Here is a 13,217-nt window from a genome sequence, read left to right as displayed (position 1 = left end):
GCTCTGCTCGGGGTGGGGAGGGAAGCTGGAGCCCGTCCCCTCCGAGGAGGCCCCGGAGAAGACAGCCAGGCGCACTGGCAAGAGACTCTCTGCGAAAGATATTTAAATATATTTAAGATTTGATTACTCTTATGTTTTCTAGTGACTAAAACTTCAGTTTTATTAAGAATTATGAGTACACTTACATATTACTATAGAACAAACAATATGATACAAACTCTAAGTTCAATTTGTTGTCAGAATTGAGAGGTTTATTTGAACCAGCTATATCTAGGTAGCAATTTTAATGCAGAAACATTTAACATGTATTTTAGAAGACAGTTAAGATATTGATAATCAGGAATCAGAAAGAATAATAAAAGATTGTTTTTTAATTTTATGAAGATGAGTAACCAGCAACATGTTAAGTATCTCTTTCAGAAATAAATAATATTCCTGAGATTTGGATTTTATAATATCAGTAAATCTAAGTAAAAAAATATAGTTTGAAAAGAAAAATAGTCTAAAATTAGCATCAAGGTTATATTTGAAGCTTTGGAAGTGAATAGATTCTAAGAAAAATATGATAAACAGAAAATTAGAAGGTAAATACTATCAACCTATAATTTAGAATCCTTTAACATGGGAACAAAGTGAAATAATTAGAATATATAAACTGTTCACTTGACTTCACAGAATAAGGAACAATTATTTGTTCTAAAGGAAATTCCAAAAGGTAACTGACTTTCTTTTGATAAAAATTTTTATAAATAATTATTTTTCAGGAAAATTATTTACAATAATTAAAAATAGTTTGGTTTTAGCCACCTCAGAGTCACCCATTAGCTTCTAAACTATTTGCAGGCACTTTTACACTCTGTATATTCATTTATTCAAGTACTATATTTTAAGAACTCAGCTGATAAATATTTTTTCACATTCAGAAAATGTAATGCCAAGGTTTCTGCATGTTTAATATTTCTACCATAATCAGTTTTCAGGTTTTATTTCTAACTTGATGAACTGAAGAGATACCCCTTAGTTTGATAATTTTGCAGAAAACTGTTAAGTACAAGAAGTAGGTTTGTAATGAATTTAAAGAATTGAGTTCTATGTTATTATGTGATTATTATTTACCTAATAATAAATTACCACAATTTGACAGCTTAAAACTACTCTCATATATGCCCCAAGTTTCTAGGTGCCAGGAATTGGTAGCATTTAGCTGGGTTCGTTTTTCAGGGTTTTTCAGGCTAGAGTTGCATATTTGGGGTTGGTGCCACAATACAGAGGTGGTCAGAAATTACTTCTGGTTTTGAGCTCAGTGATCCCTGATCACTCCTGCTGGGACATTGAGAACCATTTTGGGTGGTGGGTATTGAACCTGAATTGACTGCATGCAACCTTACCGGCTATATTTTCTCTTCAGCCCCTAGGGCAGCACTTTTATCCAAGGCCCAGGGCTCCCTTACAAGTTCCTGTGATTTTTTGGCAGAATTATTTGGGGGCTGGGGGAGCTTTAAAACTCATGCATGGTGACTTATTTCTTCCAAGTCAAGCAAGGTAGTATTCTGTCTTCAGGACGGTCCAATTCCTCAATAGGATGGCTCAACTGATTACATAAGGCTCATTAAAGAAGACCCTATGTTGACTAACTCAAAATCAGCTCAGTAGTGGCTTATCATATTTGCAACGTTCTTTTACCATTACCATGTTTCATGAAATAGTCATGGGTGTTACATCACATTCGACTCAAAAGCAAGTCTCTAAGACCTAGTACAATTTCCTGCTCATTTAAAAACCTGTCTCTCCCATCCTCCCTCCATTCCTTATCCTGCCTCCCTTTTTCTCTCCCCTCTGCAAACACATATATGCATAAATATATAAACTTATATAGGAACCAGGGTGATTGTTCAAAGGGTTAAAATGCATGCTTGGTATATATGAAGTCCCAAATTTGGTCCTCAGAGTCATATGCCAACCTTCCTAAGTATGACAGGGTAACCCTGTTGCCTCCAACTATTCTGGAAGCAGACACAAAATATAAATATATATGTAAATTTTTAAGTGTAGTAAAATAGTTTTATTTAAAGAAATACATTTAAAGGAGCCGGAGAGATGGTATAGAGGTAGTACTTGACTAAGATTTTCTAGATTCGTTTTAAATTATGCACTTTTTGGTTGGAAATTCCAGATCTTTAGCATTTTCTTAGGATTTCAGATTTCTTATAGCATTAGAACTTCTGTTATAGGAATGTTATCATGAAGGTCTTGAATACATAAGATAGTCATCTAAATTAAAAAGTCTGAAAACACAAAATTTCATAAAATTGTAAATAATCCTATTCTCAACAACTACTCAGAAAATATTCTTTGTAAAATAATGATAGATTACTGGATTCATGATATGTTACAGATATATTACAGATTTACTTATATGAAGGAATATGTAAAATTTGGAGGGTAGAACTAAACTCTATAAAAATAACATCAGCTTCTCATCTAACAAGCAAGGAGGAAAACTGAAAAGAGATTGAGGGATCTTCCTAAAGACAGACTTAGTTTCAATATTTCTACTATAAACTTCTTGAGTTATAGTATTTTTATCAATAAATGAAGATAAAAATTCTCACTTTAGAGAACTTTTCTGAAGATCATATGAGACACTGGATAAAAATGACGTACATATTCCTTGGTATAAATAATGTATATCCAATAAATACTTATATTTTCCTTGGAGTTCCCTCTATCTAGACCCTACTAATATTATAATGTAATGTCAAATGCAATTTATTTTGCTTACTTAGGTTTTACTTTTGTAAAAATAAGTCAACATTCAAAATATCTAATAATTAAATCCAAATTAGACTATAACCATAGTTCAATATCTTTTAGTAACTTTGCAGATGCTGTACAAGTTAAAAACTTCAAAAGTATTTGAAAAACAGAAGGCAGGAGAAGGAAAACAGACATGTGAAATTGTAGAGGAAGATCCATATGCCATTCAGATGATTTATTGGTGTCCAGAGAGCAGAATATTCTGTGTATCAGGAGTCTCTGCATATGTCATAATTTATAAATTCAGCAAACATGAAATTACAACAGAAATAGTGGTAAGTTAATTAAGCTTTCACACTTATTGTTGTTAAAGAAGATAATTATAAGTTTTGTCTATTACATTATGTGATGTTAATCCATCAAGATTGCAATATGTGATTAGTAACCCAATTAATAAAATTTTTAATTATTCTTGTTACTTAGTAAAGCATATTTGAGTTTGGTTTAAAGTAACAAAAATAATTCTCTAGCAATATCTGATTTTCTTAGACAGATGGATTATGCCTATAGATCTTGTATAGATATTCCTAGATCTATTTTATGTTCAAATGTGAAATTAGTAGATATTTCTCTGTACTTCATTAAATTTCACAAATTTATTCTTTCTTTTGTATCAAGTAACTTCCATATTTTTTCAATTATAATACATTTATGTTATTTTCTATATAGTAACATTTTAAGGGTGGAAATAAATATGGTGTTACCCTACCTAATATCAATTTTTAAAAAAAAATTATTTAAAATAATGGTGCTTTTATGAGTTTAATTTATATAAAGTAACCTGTAAATAGTGGCCCTTTGATGTAATTTTTTGTACACTTAACCAATTTACAAAAAAATTATATAAATAAGATCATGGGTCCTGTACATGGTTTAGTTGCAAAACAACATGACTTACATGCATGAGACATGAGTTGTTCAGTTCTGATACCTCTTAAACAGACACCCCCCACAAGTGGTTTTCATGTGGTTGGGGATGTGTCTCAGTGGTTAAAAAAAAACTTGCCTTTCATGTGTGAGGACATATTTAATTTCCAGCATCACAAAGGGGTAAAAGAAATTATTCCTTTTAAAGTATAAGAATGAAATTTTCATTTTGTAGAGAGGCAGTTGAAGATGGTGGCTTCGCAAGGCTTTGGACTCACCTTTATATTAAGACAACATATAAACTACTATACATGGACCTTTATTCCATGAAAAAGACATGGATAGCAGGACATAAGGATAATACAAAAGTGGATGGAAGAGTCAGAGATAGAGTTTTATCATGTATCCTGACCTATTATGTGGCTACAACAATTGGATGTGAACTGACACATAGAAACCTTTTCCCTGAGTATTGAAGTATTCATGTCCTAAATGAAGCACCTCATTCTTTGGTATCTGCACCAGGAAGATGGGCCTCCCATTGTCAGGGTCCTGGCCAGTTGACCCCAGCACACTGGAGTATGATTCCCCCTGGTCACCAGACTTACTCCCTATAGGAGAGGGAGTAGGAAGGGGAGAAGCCTCTGCCCTGACCCTCCACGCACCTGTGGACTCCCACTGCCACGAGAAAGAACCACTCGGAGGGGTGAATGTTGGTGGTCAACAAGCAATCCGTTTATTAGCTCTCACACAGGGGTTTTTGTGCATACATTTCAGGGGCAATGTGTAAATGGATTACATTTACCTTGTTAGGCTCAATACAGATGTTAATGATCTACATCTCCTGCTCTCAGGGCCAGGTGTATTATCTCAGGCAGATAGTAACTATTACAGTATCCCTCATCTTCAACCAGAGCGCCTGTGTGTGAAGTGCTGAAGCAAGCCCCTGGGCCCCTGTATAAAGGGCTGGATCTTTCTTTCAGGGGCAGGGGATTTGGTCAAGTCTCAGACTGGTCAAGTCTCAGACAGCTACTGAGACCCCAACATCTCCCCCTTTTTGTTTTATGTAAGTGCCAGCTGTTGAGGGCCACCCGGGAGCCTCACGCTGGGGCCTTAAGGGTTGGACCTGTCTTAGGTTGCCTCCTCTGAGGTCTTACCCATCTCTGGCTCTCCAACCCAATGTTTCTCCCCGCATGGCAGCTGTTACACTTTCCTGCACTCCTTCTAAGGCCACAAGCACCCATGCCGCATCTCCTGGTCGAGGGTCTGCAAGTTTATACTGCATGACTGAGCATCACCACGGCCCCAAATCGGGTTCTTATCTGAACAAGGCGGTTTACAATACATAACCCAAATATTACAAATAGCAATAGTAAAATGACCATTCCTCCTTGTGTTTAGCTAACCCATACAAAAGTAGTCCAACACACCCTCACATTTCTTATTCCTGGGCACATATAAATATCAGCTGAGTTCCCAAGTGATGTTATACAGCTGGTGTCCGGTGGCATCCACGGCGACCACAAGGTCATGGTCCAAAAGGGGACGGCCATATAGAAATTAAACAGAAGGGATATTCTCCTCAAGGGCATCATCACACCTCTGGGTATTGTCAGGATTTTCTATTGGGGCATTCCCTGCAAAGTGCCCTTTTCCCCCACAGGCATAACACTATCCATTGCCCTGAGGTTGGAAGGATCTTAGAGTAGTTACTAGTGACACAAAGGCTTGGGGAAGTGCCTGTGTCATAGATTCTGTTTGAGCTTGCAGTGTGTTTGCCAGTTTCTGCAAAGCCCTCATTCTGATTATGTAAGGCTGAAGCTAACACCTAGGTCTGCTGCGTAGGGGACCCTAAGTCTTGGGTAGCACATATCCAATTGTCTATGGAGCCATTTTTCATCCCCGCACAAGAGGTTCTATGCTCTGTAGTCATGCCGTCCCATACCAACAGTTTGATAAACTGATCTCTCAGCTGCCCCAGGGGAACTTGTGCTTGATGCTCTTTTGGACCCTGTCAACAAAAGTTGGGAGGTCTTCCCCTCTCTTTTGTCACATTCCACCTGGGGAGGGGGGGTGCTCAGGGGGACCTTCCTCAAGCCACCCCCAGGCTGATAACGCTAGGGCACGAACCATCTCATTAAGGGTCCAGGATGGTAGCCTTCTGGAGGCCTGTGTGCCACTGATCTGCTGTCCCTGACAGTTGCTTGTATGTTATGGGGGCAGGGGGTTGGGCAGCAGCTTTACAGTCCACCTGCGTGTGGCATTCTTCCTTAAAGAAAGTGCCCCATTTTATAAACTGGGTGCTGGGGAGCACTGCTCAACAAAGGGTCTCCAGTCTGCAGTTGTGCAGGGCTGATGGGCTAGTCCCTGGAGGATGGTATCAGCCCATGATAGTTGGGCCCACCCTCAGCCACTGCCTTTTTTAACTCTTTCAAGTCTCTAGGTTCCCGAGGATGCCAAACTGCAGGTTGAGGTTCCTCCACCCCCCCCCCCACACACACACACACTGGGATTGACCAGAAAGGCCCAAAAGGGCCTCTGGTAATCCTACTCCAGTCTCAGATCATAAAAGGGAGCAGAGGCTTCTTCTGGAGGGGCAGGGGGGCAAGAGTATTCAGGTTTGTCTCCCCCAAAGTCTCAGCTATTCCATCCTCTATATCCCAATCGATAACGGGCAACCTTGAAATAGCTGCCTGCCTAGTACCAGGAGAGTCACACTCTTTCCTTCTGGAAGCATGCCTTTAAGGCTGCCACTGCTGCATACAAACCAGGCAGAGGCCTCTTTCCTATCTTTTAGTCCCATTCTACATCATCAGCTTTTCTACCTGATCCCAGGTCTCCCACAAGAAAAGGTCCTCTGTAGTAACCCAAGGAATCACATCAAGGATAGCCCTATCCTCAGAAAATTCTAGCCCCCGGGTTTTTAGCAGATAACATAAAGCTTTCAGACCTGGGTGAGGCACCTTCCGAATGGAGTTGCCCATAATATTTAGTGGGGTTGAGGAGGTCAGGACAGATGATGGTTCTGCTAATAGACCACCGAGACAGAGGAAAAAACACAGAGGTCGAAAACACACACAAAGAATTAGGCAAGATGTCAAAAGATGGATGCTAGGCACCCCATGGGGGCAGGGGGAGAAGTGAAAACAAAAGTGGGAACTGACCAAAACAGTCCTGTCTCAAGGACGGCTCTTCTGATAGTCTACCTTACTATCAGTGGGCAGAGCTTGAGCGCCCGTTCATTCCCTTACCTGAATTACCAGCTGGGTATCTCTGATGCAGTTGCCTATTTTACTGCACGGATTTGGGGCAATCAGGGTGTCATACCTTGCTCCAGGTATGTCTGTACTGTCCACATCCACTCTTCGCCTGTTCGGGCACCAGATGTAGGGGTCCTGGCCAGTTGACCCCGACACACTGGAGTATGATCCCCCTGGTCACCAGACTTACTCCCTATAGGAGAGGGAGGGGAAGGGGAGAAGCCTCTGCCCTGACCCTCCACGCACCCGCGGACTCTCTCTGACACAGAGAAAGAACCACACGGAGGGGGGGAAAGCTGGTGGTCAATCATCAATTCGTTTATTAGCTCTGACACAGGGGTTTTTATACATACATTTCAGGAGCAATCTGCATGGATCACATTTACCTTGTTAGGCTCAATACAGATGTTAATGATTTACATCTCCTGCTCTCAGGACCAGGTGTATTAGCTCAGGCAGATTTTGGTAACTATTACATTCCTCAACCTCAACTAGAGTGCCTACATGTGTGGAGAGCTGAAGTAAGTCCCTGGGCCCTTGTAAACAGGACTGACTCTTTCTTTCAGGGGCAGGGGATTTAGTCAAAGTCTCAGGCCAGTTACTGAGACCCCAACATCCCATAACATCTACTTAAAAACAATGGAATTTGCAAGCTACAGACTCAAGATGTAGAAATGTAGAATCAGCTCTTAAAGGGAAAACAGGCAGACACACTCAAAAGCTCAGACCAAGAGGAGCAATTTGCTTTTTCAGGGTTTTTTTTTGTTCCCATTTGAAAAACATCTAAATCAGACATGAAGGGGACTCACTACCTAATCATAAAGCATCTGTTGGGGAAAGGTACTTTCCAGAGATTGAGGCAATGACAGGACCCATATTTTCCCTCACCTGTGCTCTACTACAGTCTGAGCTGAAGTGTGCCATTTTGCCACTCCACTAATGTTTTTAGATTCAGCCACCTCTACAAGTCTACAATTCTCAATGCAGCTAGACCCCCATAACCCCAGTAATAGTTTTGACACCAGTGAAACCCCAGTGAACACCCATCTCAGGAAACAATAAAGCACAAATAAAATTTAATTTTACACTGAAAGGAAATATATTTTTAAAAATGAAAAACTAAAAATTAGTACAAAAGTAAATATAAGAAATTCAAGCATGCACTGTCTATCACACATATGTGCCTCCACACACACATAATGCATACCCCCAGTTATAGACATGAACAGACATGAAGATCCTTGGCAAACTATAAGGATTATGAAAATAAATTAAAAGACTCTTATTCCATAATTAAACTGTATTTATTCTGTGGATGCAACATATGAAAATCAAGTATACATAATTATAAAATAACAAAAAGAAATAAATGATCTTATATTATCACGTCAATAGTCAGAAAAAGCATTTGTAAAGTTCCTCAGATATTTAGGATTTTAAAATTAATAAAATGCATATTAAAAATCCTTCTCAATAAAATAAAATTTGTATATGACAACCCAACAGCGAACTTTCTATTCAATGGTGAAAAAGAGCTATTTATCTAAGGTTGGAAATAACATCAAAATGTTCCTTCTCCCTACTGTTTTTCTTTCAAATAATCTTGTGTTTATAGTCCTCATTAGAGCAATGTGAAAGAACAGGATATAAAAGACAACTAAAGTTGAAAAAGAGTAAGGTTATAATAATTTGAAAGTAAGGATGCTATCAGAACGACATGGTAATATACACAGAATATGTTAAAGATTTTATTTAAAACTATTAGAAAATATAAATATGCCACAGCTGAACCTGAATTCCAGAGAGCATTTGGAATACCTGAATAGACCTATAACTATCAAGTAAATTGAAACAGTAAATAAAAAGTCTTCCCAAAAGCAAAAGCCCAGGTCCAGATGAATTCACTAGTGAATTTTTCCAACCATTTAAAGAGAACTTACGCTAGTCCTTTTAAAGCTTTTCCAGGAAATTGAAGAAACAGAAACTCCCAAACAGTTTCTATGAGGCACATATCACCCTAATACCAAAAGCAGACAAAGACACCACAAAAAAAAAAGAAAACTACAGGCCAATATCCCTGATGAACACAGATGTGAAAATCCTCAACAAAATATTAGCAAATAGAATCAAACTACTCATCAAAGAGATCATACCATAACCAGAGGGACTCATCCCAGGAATGCAAGGATGTTTAAACATTTGAGTTAATCAACATAATCCATCATATCAACAAAAGAAAAGATAAAAACAATATGATCATGTCAATAGACTTAGAGAAAGCATTTGACAGGATTCAGCAACTGTTTATGATGAAAACTCTCACCAAAATGGGCATTGAAGGAATTTTTCTAAATAAAGTTAAAGCCATCTACCACACACCCATGGCAAGTGTTATTCTCAATGGGGAAAAACTAAAGGTCTTCCCTCTAAGATCAGGGACAAAACAAGGTTGCGCACTCTTGCCACATCTGTTCAAGATTGTACTGGAAGTACTTGCCATAGCAGTTAGTCAAGAAAAATATATTAAGGGCATCCAGAGAGGAAAGGAAGAAATCAGGCTCTCACTATTTGCAGATGACATGATACTATACTTAGAGAACCCTAAAGTCTCTACCATGAAGCTCCTAGAAACAATAGACTTGTACAGTAAACTTGCAGTCTATAAAATCAATACCCAAAAGTCCATGGCTTTCCTTTATGCACATTATGAGAGGGAAGAAAGTGATATGAACAAAACAATCCCATTCACAATCATGTCTCAAAAAATCAAGTAAGTCAGAAACAGCTTAACTGAGGTAAAGGACCTGTACAAAGAAAACGACAAAGCACTAATTCAAGAAATAAAAGATGACATGAGGAAATCGATATATATCCTCTGGTCATGGATTGGGACAATTAACACTGTCAAAATGGCAATACTCCCCAAATCATTATACAGATTCAGTGTGATCCCTAAAAGGATACCATGACGTTTTTCAAAAAAATTGATTAAACACTCCTGAAATTCATATGGAACAGTAAGCCCCCATGAATAGCTAAAGCAATTCTTGGGGGGAAAAGATGGGAGGCATCACCTTCCCCAACCTAAAACTATACTAAAAAGCAGTAATAATTAAAACAGCATGGTTTTGGAACAAATACAGATCCACAGACGAATTGAATAGAGTTGAGTATCTTTACATACACCGTGAAATATATGATCAGCTAATCTTTGATAAGGGAGCAAGAAGTATAAAGTGGAGCAAGGAAAGCCTCTTTAACAAATGGTGCTAGCAACACTTGACAGCTACTTGCAAAAACTGGGCTCAGATCTCTACCTAACACCATGCACATAAGTCAGATCAAAATGGATTAAAAACCTCAACATGAGACTAGAATCCATTAGGTACATCGAAGACAAAATTGGCAAAACCCTCCACGACATTGAAGCTAAAGGTATCTTCAAAGTGAATTGCCATTAACAGAATTCAACAACTCATCAAAAAGGTCATACACCATGACCAAGTGGGATTCATCCCGGGGATGCAAGGATGATTTAACATCCGGAAATCAATCAACATAATCCATCATATAAACAAAAGAAAAGATAAAAATCATATAATCATATCAATAGATGCAGAGAAAGCATTTGACAAGATCCATCACACGTTTATGATGAAAACTCTCCCCAAAATGGGTATAAAAAGGACTTTCCTCAATATAGTCAAAGCTGTTTTTCTCAAGCCTACGGTAAGCATCATCCTCAATGGGGAAAAAGTAGGAGCCTTCTCTCTAAGAACAGGGACAAGACAAGGATGCCCACTCTCTCCACTTCTGTTCAATATAGTACTGGAAGTACTTGCAATAGCGATTAGGCAAAAAAAGATATTAAGGGCATTCAGGTAGGAAAGGAAGAACTCAAGCTCTCACTGTTCGCAGATGATATGATACTATACCTAGAGAACCCTAAAACCTCTGCCAAGAAACTCCTAGAAACAATAGACTTGTATAGTAAAGTTGCAGGCTATAAAATCAATACCCAAAAATCCATAGCTTTCCTATATGCAAATAATGAGAGAGAAGAAAGCGACATGATAAAAGCAATCCCGTTCACAATTGTTCCTCAGAAAATCAAGTACCTCGGAATCAGCTTAACTAAGGAGGTAAAGGACTTGTATAATGAAAACTACAAAACACTACTTCAGGAAATAAAAGAGGACACGAGGAAATGGAAAGGTATCCGCTGGTCATGGATTGGAAGAATTAATATTGTCAAGATGGCAGTACTCCCCAAAGCATTGTACAAATTCAATGCAATCCCTATAACGATACCCTTGACATTCTTCAAAGAAATGTATCAATCACTCCTGAAATTCCTATGGAACAATAAGCCCACATGAATAGCTAAAGCAAGTCTTGGGAAAAAGAAAATGGGAGGAATCAACCTCCCCAACTTCCAACTCTACTATAAAGCAGTAGTAATTAAAACAGCATGGTACTGAAACAAAGGCAGAGCTGCAGACCAATGGAACAGGGTTGAATACTCTGACACCCCCCCCCAAAATATGATCATCTAATCTTTGATAAGGGAGCAAGAAATGTGAAGTGGACCAAGGAAACATGTTTAACAAATTGTGCTGGCAAAACTGAACAGCTATATGCAAAAATATGGGCTTAGATTTCCACCAGCACCATGTACAAAAGTCAGATCAAAATGGATTAAAGACCTCAATATCAGACCAGAATCCCTAAAGTACATTGAAAACAAGGTGGGCAAAAGCCTCCACGACATTGAAGCCAACGGTATCTTCAAAGCTGACACGCCACTGGCCAAGCAAGTGAAAATAGCGATAAATAAATGGGACTATCTCAAACTAAGTAGCTTCCGCACCTCAAAAGAAACAGTGACCAAAATACAAAGACAATCTACAGAATGGGAAAGGATATTTACGCAGTATCCATTCGATAAAGGGTTGACATCAAGGATATACAATGCACTGGTTGAACTCCACAAGACGAAAATTTTTTGCCGACCCATTCAAAAAATCGGGTGATGAAATCAACAGAAACTTTCCCAAAGAAGAAATCTGAATGGCTGAGAGGCACATGAGAAAATGCTCAACATCACTAATCATCAGGGAGATGCAGATCAAAACAACAATGAGATATCATCTCACACCACAGAGACTGGCCCACATCCCAAAAAACAAAAGCAACGGGTGTTGATGTGGATGTGGGGAGAAAGGGACTCTCCTTCACTGCTGGTGGAAATGCCAACGGGTTCAGCCCTTTTGGGAAACAATATGGACGATTCTCAAAAAATTAGAAATTGAGCTTCCTTTTGACCCAGCAATACCACTCCTGGGAATATATCCCGGAGAGGCAAAAAGGTATAGTAGAGATGACATCTGCATCTCTATGTTCATTGCAGCACTGTTTACAATAGCCAGAATATGGAAAAAAACCAGAGTGTCCAAAAACAGATGACTGGTTAAAGAAACTTTGGTATATCTACACAATGGAATCTATGCAGCTCTTAGAAAAGATGAAGTTATGAAATTTACATATAAGTGGATCAACATGGAGTGTATCATGTTGAGTGAAATGAGTCAGATAGAAAGATACAGACATAGAAAGAATGTACTCATATGTGGAATATAAAGTTACAGAAAGGTACGAGCTTGCAATGATGCAATGTCTGCCAGAAAGTTCTCTGGACTTAGTTACTAAAATACTAAGATACAGAAATCCAAAACCATGCGGCCTCTATTGCAGCCGCTCGACCTCATATCTCTTCATTCTCAGCAATGGAAAACAAATTATCAAATGCTTCCTTTTCAGCAGGTCCGACTTTGGCGGGAGAAACTCCAAACAATAATAGTGAGTTTTATGTTGAAATATTGAATGTAATCAAAGTAAAGTGAAAGTAAAGTGAAATTTATCAACTACACAGGCGGGGTGGGGGGCTAAGGGGGTGGGGAGGTGGGGGGAGGTATACTGTGATTCTTGGTGGTGGCATATGTGCACTGGGGAAGGGATGGGTGTTCGAGCATTGTATAACTGAGACTTAAACCTGAAAGCTTTGTAACTTTCCACATGGTGATTCAATAAAAATAAATAAATAAATGAACAAATAAATAAATGATGAATTGCCATTGACCAAGCAAGTGGAAGCAGAGATAAACAAATGGAACTATTTAAATTAAGAAGTTTCTGCATCTCAAAAGAAAGTGACAAGAATACAAAGACAGACTATGGAATGGGAAAGTATATCAAGGATATACAAGGCACTCG

At 38.6% G+C, this 13,217-nt stretch overlaps 1 protein-coding gene across 13 annotated transcripts in view; it reads left to right on the top strand.

Moving 5' to 3' along the window:
- The window catches only part of STXBP5L (syntaxin binding protein 5L), a 313,192-nt gene that overhangs the window by 201,544 nt on the left and 98,431 nt on the right, over positions 1-13,217 (top strand). For all 13 annotated transcript variants that reach the window (XM_055125555.1, XM_055125554.1, XM_055125553.1 and 10 more), the window contains one exon: positions 2,875-3,092. In XM_055125555.1, coding sequence (XP_054981530.1) covers positions 2,875-3,092 — 218 coding nt within the window. The remainder of the gene's footprint in view (positions 1-2,874; positions 3,093-13,217) is intronic.

Source organism: Sorex araneus, chromosome 2, assembly GCF_027595985.1.
Source record: "Sorex araneus isolate mSorAra2 chromosome 2, mSorAra2.pri, whole genome shotgun sequence".
In the NCBI taxonomy this organism is placed as follows: domain Eukaryota; kingdom Metazoa; phylum Chordata; class Mammalia; order Eulipotyphla; family Soricidae; genus Sorex; species Sorex araneus.
Note: the sequence above shows the minus strand (reverse complement) of the source record. Positions and strands in the feature narration are given on the sequence as shown.